A 15,849-nucleotide genomic window follows, 5' to 3' on the forward strand; every position below is an offset into this window, starting at 1 on the left:
GTAGACATGGTCGGGATTGCACTGTAAACCCAGTGTAAGTCACAACTCATCAGTCAGCTAAGAATGTGCTGTTTAAGCTCATCAAATTTTCCTACGATCTTTCAAGCCACTGACCTTCAGCATATGAATTGCTGCTTCCTGAATGCAACTCCCTGAAATGCAGGAATCCCAACTAGATCACATGCCAGATAGCCCTCCAACCTCTGCTTATAAACCTCCAGGGGAGGAGAGTCCACCATCTCTTGTGGGAGTCTGTCTCACTGTCAAACAGGTCCCACCATCAGAAAGTTCTTGATGTTTAGTCAGAATCTCTTTTCTTGTAACTTGAACCCATTCATTCGGGTCCTAGCCTCCAGAGCAGGAGAAAGCAAGCTTGTTTCATCCTCCATGTCACATGCCTTTAGATATTTGTAGATGGCTATCATATCTCCACTCAGTCTCCTCTTTATCAGGCTCTACCAGGATAAGCATACTAATACTCCCTCAACTGTTCCTCATAAGGCTTGGGTTTCTAACCCTTTATAATCTTGGTTACATTCCTCTACACACATTCCAGCTTCACAATATCATTTTTTAATTGTGGTGCCCAGAAATGGACACAGTTCTCTAGGTGTGGTTTGACCAAGGCAGAATAGAGTAGGACTATTGCTTCTCTTTATCACATGAGCATAGCCAGGATTTTTGTTGGAGGGGGGCAGAACCTCGGCTATGGATTTTTATTGGTTTTTATTGATTTGGGTGGCAGCTGCCCCTCCCTGCTCCCCCATGGCTATGCCCAGGCTTGACCAGGACACTATATTTCTATTAATGCAGCCTAGAATAGCATTTGCAGACATAGGGTCAGGTAAGTTTTCCAGGAGTTCCTTCCCCTTTGCCCTTTGATTCTCAATATTATTGGACAATGGATGTGGCCATTTGTTGCTTGACTGTTGTCCCAGGAGAATCTTCATGATGGCCTCTCAAGCAAGACTCTCCATATGTCTCAAACTTGCATTTTCCTTAGTGGAAATGATAAAATGCAGGTAAATGTTCTTAGCTGAAAAATCTACATCATGAACAACCTCAGATATATATCTGAGGCAGAGACCTGTGTTAAGGCATGTCTTATCTCTGTCCTGTGCAGTCTGAGAGAGTTCTTCCCTTATATTTTAAATGGTTTTCTGTACTGAGATAACCAGCTAAGCACTGTAGTGTTGGAAGTTCCACACAATAAATTTCTGCTATGCAGTAAGAGACTTGAGCCACCTTAAAGGCTAACACAACTCTATTGGGGCATCCGCTTTTGCTGAAACAAACTAACAGGACTGCCCCTCAGGGAATGTACTAATGAATGGCAACTTAGCAGCATCATGCTGGAATTTCCCATTGAAATGTGTGTTTTTTAAAATTACATTAAAGGGCCACAACAGAAGATTGCATTAAATCATAGAGTGGAGCCACTCACACCATCAGGCATGACTTAGGGCCATTGATTTCAATGGGTCTACTCCAAGAAGAACTTAATGGGATACAGCTCAGGATGCTTTGGGAAACTGAAATTACCACCTTTCTCGCCTGGTTTGTACCCTTTGGATACTAGTCTCTGTAAAGGGCAGATAAACCCATGGCTACTCTGTTCTTAATGCATGCATTGCAAGAGAATGGATGCCTCAAGTTTATGCCTACTGGGATTTTTATGTTTTAGTTAATGGAATTGATTGGACAACCAGTTTTTAAAAGCCTTCTGCCTAACCTAAGGACTCCATTGTACTCTAAAGTTTTAAGGTTCTATCTTCTCTGCCCCCCCCCACCTGCCCCACATTTAGTCTCTCCAGCATTGCAGAATATAAACAAGTTATGGTGATGTGGAATTAAATTGCATACTGTATAGAGTAAGATCAGCTAGGAAGTTTAAAGAATGCACACACACAACCTTAAGGACTTTGAACCTCAACATTTCTATTATTGCAGGACTGGTTTATTTTAATGACTGTCTTCCCACATTTTTCTCTGCATATTTTTCTCTGCGTTGGAACCTGCTGAGCAGAACTTCCAGATTTTGGGAGAGGGGCTAAAAATAAAGCTTGAACCCTTTCGAAATTCAGAGGGACAACATAGTTAAATAATACAGATGTGGTTGGAATTAATGTCAGGTCACCATGTGGAATGCCAGCTTCCCAGTTACACCAAAGTCTTGTTCGGACTTGGATGCTTTAAAAAAAGAATAGAAAAATAAGTTTCTGGGAGGAGGCAAGGCGCTGAGCTTTGCCTGCAGTGGGTTTCAGCTTTCAAAATGGAAATAGAGGAAGCTGATCACTTATAAAATATGGTCCGGTCTTCATTCCTCCCAGACTGCTGTCCTGCGATTGGTGGGATGGCGAGCCAATTGGGGACTGTCCACAGCATAACACTGTAGATATGCTGTGCTATTGAAGAAAGTTATTTCTTCGCATCCTGTCTAAGAAGTGTGTTACTCCCTTTAGAATTAAAGAATTGTAAGGTTGGGTGGGACCGCGACTGTCATCTAGCCCAACCCCCTGCTAGGCAGCTCTTACTTTGTCTCAGTGGCATATTATCCCCTTAATTCTATATTTTAAAAATTATTTGCTGTGTTTTCCATTTAATTAGTGACAGCCATTTTCAAGCTGGTATCCTAACCTAATTCTGGTCTAGGGATTTACCCTTGAGCCGCAAGGAGCAGGATCGCGCTGCATTGATTGAAAGGCAAACAACCCTCTCCTGTTGAAACCAATGGCCTTCAAACTGTTTAACTAAGCCTGGATTTTTAAAAATACCCCCCTCTCTTCTCTCTCAATAAAAAAAGCGTGGTTTAGAACATATTTCCTCTGATTCTAGCAGCATGTTAATTTATTCCTACGAAATCCAGGTAATTACTTGTGACAACCGTCTTATTATCACAGGAGAGAGCTCCGTGTGAAAGAAAAATATTCAAAAACACCGAAGGAACACAAGCCTGAAGAAAGCGGCGGTGCAGGGAAGAGAGAGCTTGAGGTGGGGGCTTTGGAGAATGTCGCTCTGACTGGAGATGGATGCCTCGTGCGCGGCTTGTCTCTGATAATCTCCCCCGCATGCACTGCGTGCAGATAAAATATTTATTTACCAAAGAGCCCGTAAACATCAAGGCAAATACATTAAGGCACTTCAAGCTTATGATTATTTCAAAACTGAAAGGAAATAATACCTTGGGCGAATACAGATGGAGAAAAAGACAAGGGGTGTTGTTTTTCCCCGTTCCCTTTCTACCCCCTAGGGTTGTAGTTACTTTTCTATGCTGGTGTTTGTTTTCGACATGGAATGGGCAGGGAGGGGGAGGAGGGAATTAGAGTGAAATAATAATAACTATTATTATTATTATTATTATTATTATTATTATTATTATTATCATTATTATTATTTCCACGAGGGCAGTCCAGGATGAAGCTGACCCTGACGCGTCCTGAGATCATCTCGTATTATATTTTAGTCGCCGGCAGCGGCGCTTTTCTCCCGTGGTCAATTCGTGTTAATAGTTGAGAGTGGAGGAGGGTAGCCTGTCCAATCGCTGCACCTGAAGAGGTGTCCAGTCTTATCCTAGACTCTGGGCTCAGGGTCGCCTGCTTCGGATGCCAAAAAGGGAGCTGAAACTTGCGGTGGAAGCACATGGTTAGGAGTCAGGACATCGCGGCTCGGCGCTTGGACCCCTGGCCTGTATGGCGTCAGGTGGGGACTGATCCTAAAGCCCACATTCTCGCTCACTCGCTCTCTCCTCCTTAAGGTGCCCCTGAGTGTCTTTTCTTCCTCCTCCCCCCAAACAAAAAGGTCACGCAGTTATGACAAACACAAACAACCTCTCCCCACAGCCTTCCTATCCCCTTCCCACCCCCGCAATCATATTAATAATATTTATTTTATTTTTAAAAGTCTCTCCCCATCCATTTGCCTTGCTCGTCGCGACCGGGAGCCAGGTGATTATCCTAATTAATGTCTATCTAATTAAATTACAGTCAGCGGTGAACCAATGGCAGGAGCCGTTTCATGCGCTCCGCAAGCAGGGAGATCAAAAGTGTGGCTTGGCTGATTGCTGCGCGGTGTCAATTGGCCAATCTCTCCTCCCGGGGAGAAATCCGGGAGAAGGAGAAGAAGAAGGAGAAGAAGGAGGGAACGTGGTGGTGGTGGGGGCCCGAGAAAAGAAGACTGCAATCGTGGCTTCAGTTTGGGACCAGCCTTGGGTGGTGGGAGAAGCGTCTCTGGATACCTCGCCGAGGAGGGGTCCCAGGATGAGGGCCCGGCGGTGGTGGCCTTAAGAAAGCAAAGAAAAAACCCAAGCACTACCAACAGGGCTTGTTTTTGGGGGGGGTGGGGGGAGGCGGGCAGGCAAAGCGAGAGCGCGGGCTGGGTCTGGAGCGATGCAGCTGGAGCATTGTCTGTCGCCTCCGTCGATGATGCTCTCCAAGAAATTTCTCCATGTGAGCGGCGGCGCTTACGCGTCGGGCGGATCCGAGCTTGCCTTGCACGAGCATCCTCAACATCACCATCCGCACCACCACCATCCCGCCGCCGCCGCCATCCTGTCGTCGAGCGCTGACAACCTGGAGAGGAGTTCACCTCTGAAAAAAATCGCCAGGGGGGGGATGACGAATCAGGCCGAGGCAGACAATTTCTCTGACTCCAAAGACCCGCCAGGGGACGCGCAACAGCAGCCACCGCCACAGCAGCCTCAGCCTCCGCAGCAGCAGCAGCAGCGCGCCAAACTCTCGCCCGTCGTCTTGGACGGCGGCGGCGGTGGAGGCGCCGCGGAACAGTTGCGCCCCTCCTTCGATGGAGCGGCCGCGGCTGCGGCAGCGGCAGCAGCAGCAGCAGCAGCGGCCGCGGCGGCCGATCGCTACCTGCTCTCGTCGCCCGCGGCCGCAACCGCGTCCAGCGCTCCTCCGGCCGCCGCGTCGGCTCCCCCGACGGCCGCTAGCATGTTCCCCTACCCGGGCCAGCACAACCCGCACGCGGCAGCCTTCTCCATCGCCAGCCCCAGCCGATACATGGCGCACCACCCGGTCATCGCCAACGGAGCCTACAACAGCCTGCTGTCCAACTCGGCCCCGCAGGGCTACCCGGCCGCCGGCTACCCTTACCCGCAGCAGTACGGCCCCTCGTACCAGGGCTCTCCCTTCTATCAGTTCCCCTCGGCGCAAGCCGGGCTTGTCCCGGGAAAGGCGCAGGTCTACCTATGCAACAGGCCGCTCTGGCTGAAGTTCCACCGGCACCAGACCGAGATGATCATAACCAAGCAAGGCAGGTAAGCGGCGGCGCCGGCGCCTGGAGGAGATCGGGAGCGGCGGGATGGGGTGGCGAGGGCGGGAAAGAAATGCCAGCGAGGCGCAAGGCAAAGGCGGCAGGGAGGGTGGAAGGTGGAATAAAAGACGCAAAGGCAAAAACAAAAACAACCCCTTCGAACTCCAAGAACGTTTCCACTGGAAGAGCTTCCTTCGCTCCAACAGACTTTCCTTCCTTCTTTGGGGTTTGCTCAAAACTTTTCTTGTTCTTCTTTACGCACACCCCTTCTCCGTTTTTCTTTCCTTTTGGACAACGCACCGAATACCAGGAACTCGTCGAGGAATTCATAGTAGCAGCTTTTTCTTTTTCTTTTTAAGAGGCCGAAAACAAAAAAGAAGTGCCTTGCTTCTTTATTTCTTTTTTACCTTCGGGGCGACTTTTATTTTCGTACGCTCCATTTATCGTCCAGACGTCAATTGCTTTCTCCCTCACTATAAAATCTTCTATTATTATTATTATTATTATTATTATCTTCATATTTTCTACTTCACTTTTTAGCGGGTGCTACGCTCCGCTGCCGCTCCTTTCCTCACTTTCCTTTGGCGACTTGAGAAGCGGCTTGTACCTTAGGGAGAGCGGGAGCCCGGTGGCCAGCAGTTTAGGACCGGAGCAGGACATTTTGCAACCGGGATCGCGCTCGACCGGTTGCATAGTTTCCCCGCGCTCCGTCCGGATCAGAAACAGCACGGCCTGAAAGTAAGCTCCACTGAAATCACCGGGATTTGTTTCCGAGCAAATCTATTTCGAAACAAGGGTAGCTACTATTTATTCAAGCCATCGTAGTTCGGACCAGAGTCTGACTGCCTGGTGACAACCCTGTTTCCTCGGAAGGAGGTCTCGTCCATTTCAGCCGGCTTTACTTGGAAGCTTTACTTGTGGCTTAAGGAGAAATACGCAGGAAGCTGTTATTGCCTCGGGCGCACGACCCGAGAGAGGGAGAGAGAAAAGATGGCAAATGTGCTCATTCAAAACTGAGGTTCCGTCCCAGTCCGATGAGGTCCGTTTAGCCACTATAACGAAACTACAGTCTGCAACTCCCTAAAGCAGAGAGCAAGATCGACGCTGGCTTGGAAGAAATCTAGTGAGAGGTGTAGTGCGTGCTAGGGCATCCGAATGTATTTTTTAAAATAGTGTTATTGTGATTATTTTTCCTCCATGTTAAATCTTTCTCCCCCCCCCCTCCAAACAGGCGAATGTTCCCTTTCTTAAGTTTTAACATATCTGGTCTGGACCCCACGGCTCACTACAATATTTTTGTGGATGTCATCCTGGCCGATCCAAACCACTGGAGATTTCAAGGCGGCAAATGGGTGCCTTGCGGCAAAGCGGACACCAATGTACAAGGCGAGTCCTTCCCCAATTAACACGTTCGCTCCCCCTGTCTCTCTCTTCTCCCTCTCCGCATCCACACGCGCGCACGTCGCTTAGGTGAGAAGGCTTAATTGGAGTCTGGCTGGACTGCCTTAGACCGAGGAAGCGACGCCAAGGAGGGCGGGTGGGGTGGGGGACCTGGAAAACCTGGTGAGGAAAGACAGAGTGTATGTACTCTCTCTCTCTCTCTCTCTCTCTCTCTCTCTCTCTCTCTCTCTCTCTCTCTCTCTCTCTCTCTCTCTCTCTCTCTCTCTCTCTCTCTCTCTCTCGTGTGTGTGTAGAATGGCTATTTTAATCCTTCCCCGCGTTGAGATTTTTAAAATCAAATAAAGATGAGGCGAAGGGGAGTCGCCGCGGCTCCTGAGCGCTGTCAATTTCCACTGGGGAATTGAATAGAGCCATCTGTGAAGGGCTTGGGGAGGGGGCGCAGGAAAGAGGCACACCTCGTGTCTTGCTTTCCAAAGTGGTCTCTCTCTCTTGTTGTTTTGTTTTCAAACGTGTCCCTTCTGCCTGCCTTCAGGAAATCGGGTTTATATGCACCCAGACTCCCCCAACACAGGAGCCCACTGGATGCGCCAGGAAATCTCTTTCGGGAAGCTGAAATTGACTAACAATAAAGGCGCCTCCAACAACAACGGGCAGGTCAGTTGTTGCGCCCGAATGCCAGAGAAAAGGAGGAGGAGGAGGAGGAAAGAGGGACTTTGATTTCTTTTATCCTTTTGCAACCTCGCCCCATGCCGATCAGCTCTGACTTGGGACTGCCTTAGAACCCGATCGACTTCTCGCTTGTGGATCCTAAGGGGTCCCCACCACTACCTTCATTCGCTTTCCAATTGAGCCACTTCACCCACACCTTAAGGGCAGCGGATCGTAGCATCCCCGCACCTTCGCCCAATTTCCCCGCTTTTGAAACAGAAGCCGAGTAAGAGTTGATCTGGTTTCAGTTTCAAAAGAACCGAGCGGATCCACCGAGCCACCGCGAGGGAAAGGAAAAGGCAAATAGGCGGGATCAGGGAGAACAAAGAGGGGTATTGGGGAAGGCGAAGGAATCCGCGGTGGATCTCTGAAGGTGAGCTGGGTAGGTGCGCGAAATTACTAGTGCGATTTGGGGAGGGGGAGCGGGGGGAAAAGATTTCGGATCAAAGCTTGCCCCTACACTGCTGGCTCCCAGACGCTGCAAGAAGGCTATCGATCCCGGGTGGATCTTGCTTCCCCTTTCTTGTTCCTCTTATTTCCCTTAAAAATAACCGCGGTCAAGCCTGGGCTGTCTCCCGCACCCACTCGCTCCAACCTACCCATTATCTCTCTCCACCCGCAGATGGTGGTCTTGCAATCCCTCCACAAGTACCAGCCCCGCTTGCACGTGGTGGAGGTGAACGAGGACGGCACGGAGGATACCAGCCAGCCCGGCAGGGTGCAAACTTTCACCTTCCCGGAGACGCAGTTTATCGCCGTCACCGCCTACCAGAACACTGATGTAAAGAGCTTTTTGTCTGTTCGCTCCGAATCCCGCTCCGAATTCGGGACAGAGGCCCGCGGCTATATATATATATATATATATATATATATATATATATATATATATATATATATATATATGTAATTTTAAGATGCTAAATACCTCCCCCCATCCCAAAGTAGGGAGAACAATTAGATGTTCCAAGGAAGTAAAACAAACAAACAAACACCAGTTTCAGGAGACCAAAAACAGCTTCCAGCGTTTGTCACCCTGCATTGGCCACTTGATAAGTATTGTGGCAGTTCTTGTGTGTACAGTTTTAAGGCGCAAACACACATTTGAACTGGCTTTGCTCGTGTCTGTATGCGTAAGAGAAAGCGGTAGGTGTCGTGTTGCTGGAGCGCTTTAGTAAACAGCTTTCTTTAGGCTGCAGTCCAACCCCCACTTCCCTGGGATGAAGACCCATTGTACTCAATGGAACTTGCTTCTGAGTAGACGCGGCTAGGAGGCTGCTGTTCGCGTGTCCACCAGCTCTACTTGAATGGCTCGGGTTTTTGTTTTCATCTACATCTCGTGTCAGTCTGTTGGGTCCTGGCGCCGTAAAATAAAGCACGTGGCTCGAAGTGAGCTGCTTTTGCAGTCCGATCCTGAGCCGAGTTTATTGGGAAGTCGGTCCCCCTGAGTTCAGTGGGGCACTTGCTGAAGTGAGGGAGCCCCGATCCGCGCGCGAAGATAAGTCGTTTGAACGGCTGAAACGCGGGATCACACCGGTTGAAAAAAAGGGAAGTGTAGCGTTTCTAGGCTGAGTTGCAAAAAAACTGCATTTGAAAGTTAATTTAGAACATTTTAGCCCATCAGAGTAATGAAATTCTTCGGTGGGAGGATATGTAAGCGTGTTGGCGTGTTCTTTAGGGCTGCTGGTGCTATATTATTACCATTGCTATGACTATTATTCCCGTTCCTGTTAGCGTGGCAATCCCAAAATGAAACAACAGAATCCCCGCTTTAAATGATGGTGGTGTTGGGTGGGTTTTATTTTTATTGGTAGTCCTAATCCTAAAGTATGAAATGTGCTATCCAATGAAGCACCTCTGACTCTTGCTTTCCCTCCCCTCCACAGATCACACAGCTGAAAATAGATCACAACCCTTTTGCAAAAGGCTTCCGAGATAACTATGACACGTAAGTCAACTGTAGACTTGAGTCTTTTTATTCTCTGCTGGCTAGTAGTAGGAAAATGTTTAGATCGGGTAGCCTTCTTCACCTCCATTGAAAAGAACGGCTCAGTTAAATGTTCGTTGCCTTTTTCCGGCTTCCCCAAAGAGGAACTAACCCTGCGCTCCTGGAATCCATTCCGTTTCTCTCCCCCACCCCCTTTGGCGTGGCTGCTATATAACTAGGACTTTGGGAATCTTCCGCACCCCTAGTAGACGCTGGCAGAGTAGGTCGTGCGAATGATGCTCCCAAAAGTGCGCGCAGGTGGGCACACGCAGTTTGGTCGTCCAGCTCATATTTTGGTGCACGAGGAAGGGGGGGTAGGGAGTGCAGCCTCATCTCCTTTGCTTACCCGATTCCCAATTGTAACAGTTGCACTTTGGGAGGCGTGACTTCAGTTCTGTGGGTTTTCCCGCAGGAGGGTGCGCTGTGCTTATTGACACAAGACTTGTGAAAGAAGGGGCAGGTTACTTGTGCGAAGAAATGGCTCTTTAAACTATCCCGAGTGCTTTGTGTTAGAAATAAATATCGACCTAACTACCGAATCACCTTCGTATCCCGCTCTTCCTCCAATCACTCAACAACCTTGTGAGGCAGGTTAGGCAAAGGAGATCACGAGAGAGGGCCCTGCGAACTTAGGGAATTCACTGAGTGATCCTAAAGTTTGACTTGAGCCAAATGCAGTGATCGCAAGCTTCCTTTCTAGATAATAAGTTCTATTCAAGGCAATCAAATGGGACTTACTTAGAATCGAAGTTAACGCGCTTGCAGGCGAGCTTTTAAAACCCAAAAAGTTATCACCTGTCTTTAAAACAACAACACCCCCATTCTCTGACACCCCTTGGATTTTGCTGTCTAAAACAGCTGACTGTAGTCATTGCTTTGATATTTGGCTGATACCGGAGTGCCCCTTGTACAGATAAATTGATGAGGTGTGCGACGTATTCATTTCCAAACAAAGGGAAAATTCGGTGGACCCAGTACTAGAATTTTATCTAATCATAAGTTTGCCAAGTAAGATTGTCCCCACTCCCCCCCACCCCACCTAACTACAAGTCAAAGGAAAAGGAGTGTTAACAAACGCGATAGAAGAAATAGCTACAAAATAGGTGATGCGCTTAGCCAGGTTTTCGAGATACAGTACCCCAAATTTCTCAGCCGGCGGCCCTGAAGAATAGCTTTAGAGTTCGCCTGTCCCCACAGGGACAAAGGCTGCCCCCGGAAGAAGACCCTCGGCTGATGTTTGCTTGTCTCTGTTCCTAGAGCCACCAATTATCACGAGTTTTGCCTCAAATTGTGAGATGTGCTCTTTTAGACTTTTCGCAAAGCTGTCGGTGACTTCCCAAGCGCCCTGATTTCACCTCTAGGCTTCGCATCAGCGAAATCGATTTAGAAAGAAACAACCTGACTCTTTGCTGCTTCCTGTGACCCCCCCCCCATCACCACAGCTGTGTGATCCTCCTCCCCTCTCAAAAAACAGCACTCCCCCCTCAAGATCCTGACTCATCCTCGACCTTCCTCCTCTGTCGGGAAGACATCAACAACACGCAGTTCTGTGGACTGGTGTTGGTAAAGGGGGCAATGTTGCGAGAGGGGCTGCCATTGCAAGTCTTAGACCTTTGGGAAAGCAAAAGCACCATCTGTGATGGGAGAAGGCCGTCTGGGGCTGATGCTGGAGACCCAAGAGGACCCCGTAAGGCCAGCAGCGCAGCCCCATGTGTGCGCGCGTGCGTGTTACTCGGGAGTAATTCCCACTGTGCGCAGTGGGGTTTCTCCCATGTAAACGTGCAGAGGATGGCAGGTTGATGGAGGCTAGTCACCAGGTGACCCCGAGGTCCTCAGGGCTGTAGAGGAAAAAAGTATGCTGACCCTGCCTGTGTTCCTTGGGCCTGGCTTTTGGAAAGGTTTACCCAGCCTTTCAGACATGTGTTGGAGAAATGTGCCTTGCCTGGGGCCTGAAAGGACCCTTTTTCTCGGCTCCTTCGTCCTTCTTCAGTGGCGATTTAGAAGCAACCTTTTAAGACCTCAATCCACAAACAGCTTTCGAGAGGGAGTGCAAATCCGGATGGGTAAAGTCAATGGGGGAGCTAGCCTAGTGCAAGCAAAACTGAAGTCACTCTCCATGGTACTGAAATTTGTTGGAAACAGATGTTGCATCGCTCCTTTCTGGGCGGAGCAGGAAGTTCCCTAAAGCCCAAATCTGACCGAGAATGTATAAATAGTTCCTTGCATATGGTGAAGGGTATTTGCCACTAAAGGCTTTATTTGCCCTTTCTCCAGGCGCACAATAGCAATTTTCCGCAGCGGCAGGGGACAACTATTCCTTAACACTCTCCAACCATCCCCGCTCTCTCCTCTCCTCTGACTTACAATGCAGGATTTATTTCGAAAGTTCCTAGAGATTTAAATCCATGCGTAATGTAAACAGCCTCGACCGCAAGGTCATCCAAAGAAACAGGTGGCAAGTTAGCAAGAGTTAATCAGTGCGGGCCCTTCCCTCAATTACGGCGACAGAGTCGTGCACAAAGCCATCGTATAGGGGCAACAGCAGCGCGCGGAACTTGGTTCTTGCTGGCTTCCCGCGCTATAGATCTCCTTTTCCGTTGCTCCGCGATCCACCGTTTATTAGCAACCTCGGGAAGAGAATAAAAGGGTGTGATCGTGTGCCTGCCCCCTCAGATGATCGGAGCGGTTGCAATTGAACGCCGCCTGGCTGGTCTCTGCTCGCACAGCCGCTGGCGCTTAGCTCGTTAAGCAGCTTATTCAGGGAACCGCTCAGAGGCTGCCTCGCCTGCTGTTAGCTACAAATGGCCCCGGAGTACCTGTTGCGTGTATTTGGGCCTGCGTCGATTTACCCCACTGGCAGGCTTATTCTTGCAGGACGGGTGGGGTGCCTTGTTTAAAATAAAATGAAAAACCGGTCTTAACCTTTTGCACGCTGTTGGTTTCCTTTTTCGTTTTTATGGTAATAAATAAATCTGGCCAGGGGAAGGAAAAAAAAAAAAGCCCAGTCTAGTTCTCCCCACCCCACCCGCCCTTTAAAAAAGGACGCCTTTTAAAAGAAAAGTCGTACGTGTACTTTAGTGAATCTGACATAATCCAATGTTTCCTTGTCTGGGTTAGTTATCAAGCAGACGAGGACTCAGTTGATTGGATTCTGGGCTCCAAGCCAGGCAGCGATCCTCTTCCTCTCTGGATCTCCAGGTGCGCTGCCTTGTCTGAAGCTCTAGGCTTCTCGTTATCCACGGGGCTCCATTGATTTAAGGGGTTAGGAATGCTGCCTTTTCGTGGGGTGGTTCCAGGTTACTTTAAGGGTTTCGGGTCCCTCGGGTTTGTTTAGTTTCTTAGATCCACGGGGCAGAAATGTAGACTTCCCTTGTGCTAGTTTCTCTCCGCGAAATAACCCCACTAGGTCCCCTCTCCCAAGCATTTGACTGTCCAGTGAAGTTGCTGGATCAAGATTAAGAGACGTCCTAAAATACCGTTTTCTGGAAAGGGAGATTCCTTGCACTGTATAAAATTGTGGTGTTTTGCAGTAAAAAAAAATTGCCCATCGTGATTTGAAGCTTGTAGCTCTTTTGAATGAGAATTGTGATTATCTAGAGTAAGCAGCCCCCCCCCCGAGTAATCTGGTCACGTCACTTACCTAGTCCATTCTGACCCTGCAGTTTTTAGCACTGACTCTTCCTGGGCTCCTCTGTCCAGCTGTTGCTTACTGCAGTCCTCAGAACTAAGTCCCGTTGAGGTTAATGGGGACTTGTTTCTCCAGTACCCGTGTTTAGGATTGCAGCTTCAGGTTCTCGAATCAAAGGTTTTTGGATTGTTCATTTCATGGATCCTTCTGTATTATGACTAGAATAGAATAGAATATAATAGAATAGCAGGTGCTTTCTTAGAGCTTGTGTAGCGGATTTCTCCTTACTCTACAAAATCTAGCTCTACCCCAGAATGGTTATAGAACTACTGCCCCTGGATGCCTTCTGAGGTTTAATCTCTGGTTTCCTCGAGTCCCAAGCACACGTGTTTTGTTCTGCCGATAGCTCGCTCAGAGCCTTATACTTGTCAAGAGTCTAGAGACAAGCGGCCCTAGAGAGGTCCTTGTCCAAGGTCCTGAAGTCATTGCAGTCTTACTCTCCCTTATTTGTGGTCCTTATTTGCGTAGGACAGCCTCTTCCAGATGCTTTGGACCACAACTCCCATCAGCCCTAGGTTGGGGAAGGCTGCCCTAGGAATAATAGCGGTGAACTCCCCCATCCTTCCCAAGACCCTCCTATTATCTCCAGCCCAACCATCATTTACAGGAAATTTGGGGAGTGAGAACCCATTCATTCCAAGATCTGACCATTGTATTTATTTCTTTTTGGAACCCAACGGTTCTTAACTGGCCCGATTTCTTCATTTTAGAGCAGAGTCTGGTGTTTGACTTTTTATAACTTAAGGAGGCGCCTGAGCTGCAGCCCCACATTTTTCTTTTTCTTTTTAAACCAGATGAGAAGAAATGAGCGTTACCCCCATTTACTGCTGTGGAACGGAGGTTGATTGTCCTCCCCTTGTTAAAAGGGAGGAGAGCAGCAACCTTAGCACAAAGCCCGCCTGGGAAGTCACGTTGTCACCTAACTGCTCTTCTCCTTTATGTGCGTGGTGGTGGTGTGGCTGCAGAGGAACTTGACGCATGCTCAGATGCCTCGACGACTTGATTTATGAGATTAGCCTAATCCAGGGATTGGAAATTTGTGACACCTCCCCCCCCCAATTTTTTTCCACCAGTACTGACCAATAGCCACGCTGGCTGGGACTGATAGGAATTGGGGGTCTTGAAGCACCTGTAGGGCTGCTGCCTCCCCTACTACAGGAGGAACACTAGAATCCCATAGGTTGAACACTAGTCATGCATACGATGCTGATCATTAAGACTTCAGAGAGGCATGCACACACACCCTTTTAACCACAACCCTGTTGGGTAGGCCTGAGGTGCCCCGACAGGCATAGGAGCCAACTCCTAGGAGCTGAGGGGTCTTCACCCCCAAAAAATATTTGGGGGGCCACTTCCCCAAAGTTGATGGGCATTGCCATTCAAATGGTGTGCATGCACCATATTCACATAATCGATTATGCAGGCCCCTCAATATTTTATTCAAGTTGGTACCCCTGACGACAGTGACGCCCAGTGAGTTGAGCAAGGATTTGAGCTCTGAAGCGGCTCTCTTGACGTTGTTTTTTGGGGGAGGGCAGCGCTTAAAGGGCGGCTGCGATGCTCTGCGTCTTCTCTCCCTCCGACTGACCCGTCACCCACACGTCTCTCTTCCTCCTTCCCGCTCTCCCCTTCCCCTCAGGATCTACACGGGCTGCGACATGGACCGCCTGACCCCGTCGCCCAACGACTCCCCTCGCTCGCAGATCGTGCCGGGCGCCCGCTACGCCATGGCGGCCGCGGCGGCCGGCTCTTTCCTGCAGGACCAGTTCGTCAGCAACTACGCCAAGTCCCGCGGCTTCCACCACCACCACCACCACCACCCGGGGGCCGGCGCAGGAGCCGGTGTGGGCCCCGGAGGGCCGGTTCCGGAGCGGGGGGTGCCTCACCCCAACGGGCTGCTGTCCCCTCAGCAAGCCGAGGAGCCCGGCGCTCCCTCCCCTCAGCGTTGGTTCGTCACGCCCGCCAACAACAGGCTGGACTTCGCCGCCGCAGCGGCAGCCTCGGCCTACGACCCGGCGGGCGATTTGGCGGGAAACGCCGCCACCCTGTTGTCCTACGCGGCGGCCGGAGTCAAGGCGCTCCCCCTGCAGGCCGCCGGCTGCACTGCGCGGCCCCTCAGCTACTACCCGGACCCGTCGGGCTGGGGAGCGCGCAGCCCGCCTCAGTATTGCGCCAAGGCCTTGTCGTGCTGGCCCAACGGAGGCGGAGGGAGCAGCGCCCGCGCGGGGGGCAACCCCTATTTGCCCACAGGGGGTGGTGGCGGCGGCGAGGAGCCTGACAGCCTGGCTCCCCCCGAGCGCTCCCCCTTGGTGGCGCCTCCACCGCCTCCTCCCTCGGCCGGGCAGCCCCCCGAGGACTCGAAGCCTCCGAAGGACTTGTCCGACTCGAGCTGGATCGAGACGCCATCGTCCATAAAGTCCATCGACTCGACCGACTCTGGGATTTACGAGCAGGCCAAACGCCGGCGGCTCTCCCCGGTGGGCACGCCGGCCTCCGAGAGCTCCTCGCCGCTCAAGAGCGAGCCCGCCCTGACGCCCAGGGACTGCGACAAGACCTGCGCCAAGGACATCGGCTACTACGGCTTCTACTCGCACAGCTAGAGAGGCGGCCCTTTACCCCCCCCACACATACTCCTCCCCCTCCCCTCAATGGTTCTCCCTTCCCGCCAATTCCTTCCCGCCAAGCTTCGGCGCCTGCGCGAGGGGCTAGGCGCTTAGTTAGGCGCGTCACTCGAGCGCCTCTCTTTCTCCGGGCCCTGCGCACGCGCAGTCTTTCGCTCCCCTTCCGCTTTCTCTCACTCACG

General features: G+C 50.5%; 1 protein-coding gene across 1 annotated transcript; it reads left to right on the forward strand.

Annotated features, from left to right (window-relative positions):
- Positions 1–4,385: 4,385 nt before the first annotated feature.
- On the forward strand, positions 4,386–15,646 carry TBR1 (T-box brain transcription factor 1). The gene is made up of 7 exons (XM_035130690.2): positions 4,386–4,667; positions 4,716–5,269; positions 6,497–6,651; positions 7,199–7,320; positions 7,997–8,155; positions 9,258–9,319; positions 14,686–15,646. Exons 1-7 carry the CDS (start codon positions 4,386–4,388, stop codon positions 15,644–15,646), a joined length of 2,295 nt encoding a protein of 764 aa, XP_034986581.2.
- Positions 15,647–15,849: the final 203 nt, after the last annotated feature.

This window comes from Zootoca vivipara, chromosome 1 (assembly GCF_963506605.1).
Source record: "Zootoca vivipara chromosome 1, rZooViv1.1, whole genome shotgun sequence".
Taxonomy (NCBI): Eukaryota; Metazoa; Chordata; class Lepidosauria; order Squamata; family Lacertidae; genus Zootoca; species Zootoca vivipara.

Excerpts from the sequence above, each read along its gene's own strand:
- TBR1 (XM_035130690.2), top strand. The coding sequence starts at position 4,386 with ATGCAGCTGGAGCATTGTCTGTCGCCTCCGTCGATGATGCTCTCCAAG. Across the intron at positions 5,270-6,496 it reads ATCATAACCAAGCAAGGCAG|GCGAATGTTCCCTTTCTTAA; the intron begins GTAAGCGGCGGC and ends CCCTCCAAACAG. Across the intron at positions 8,156-9,257 it reads CCGCCTACCAGAACACTGAT|ATCACACAGCTGAAAATAGA; the intron begins GTAAAGAGCTTT and ends TCCCCTCCACAG.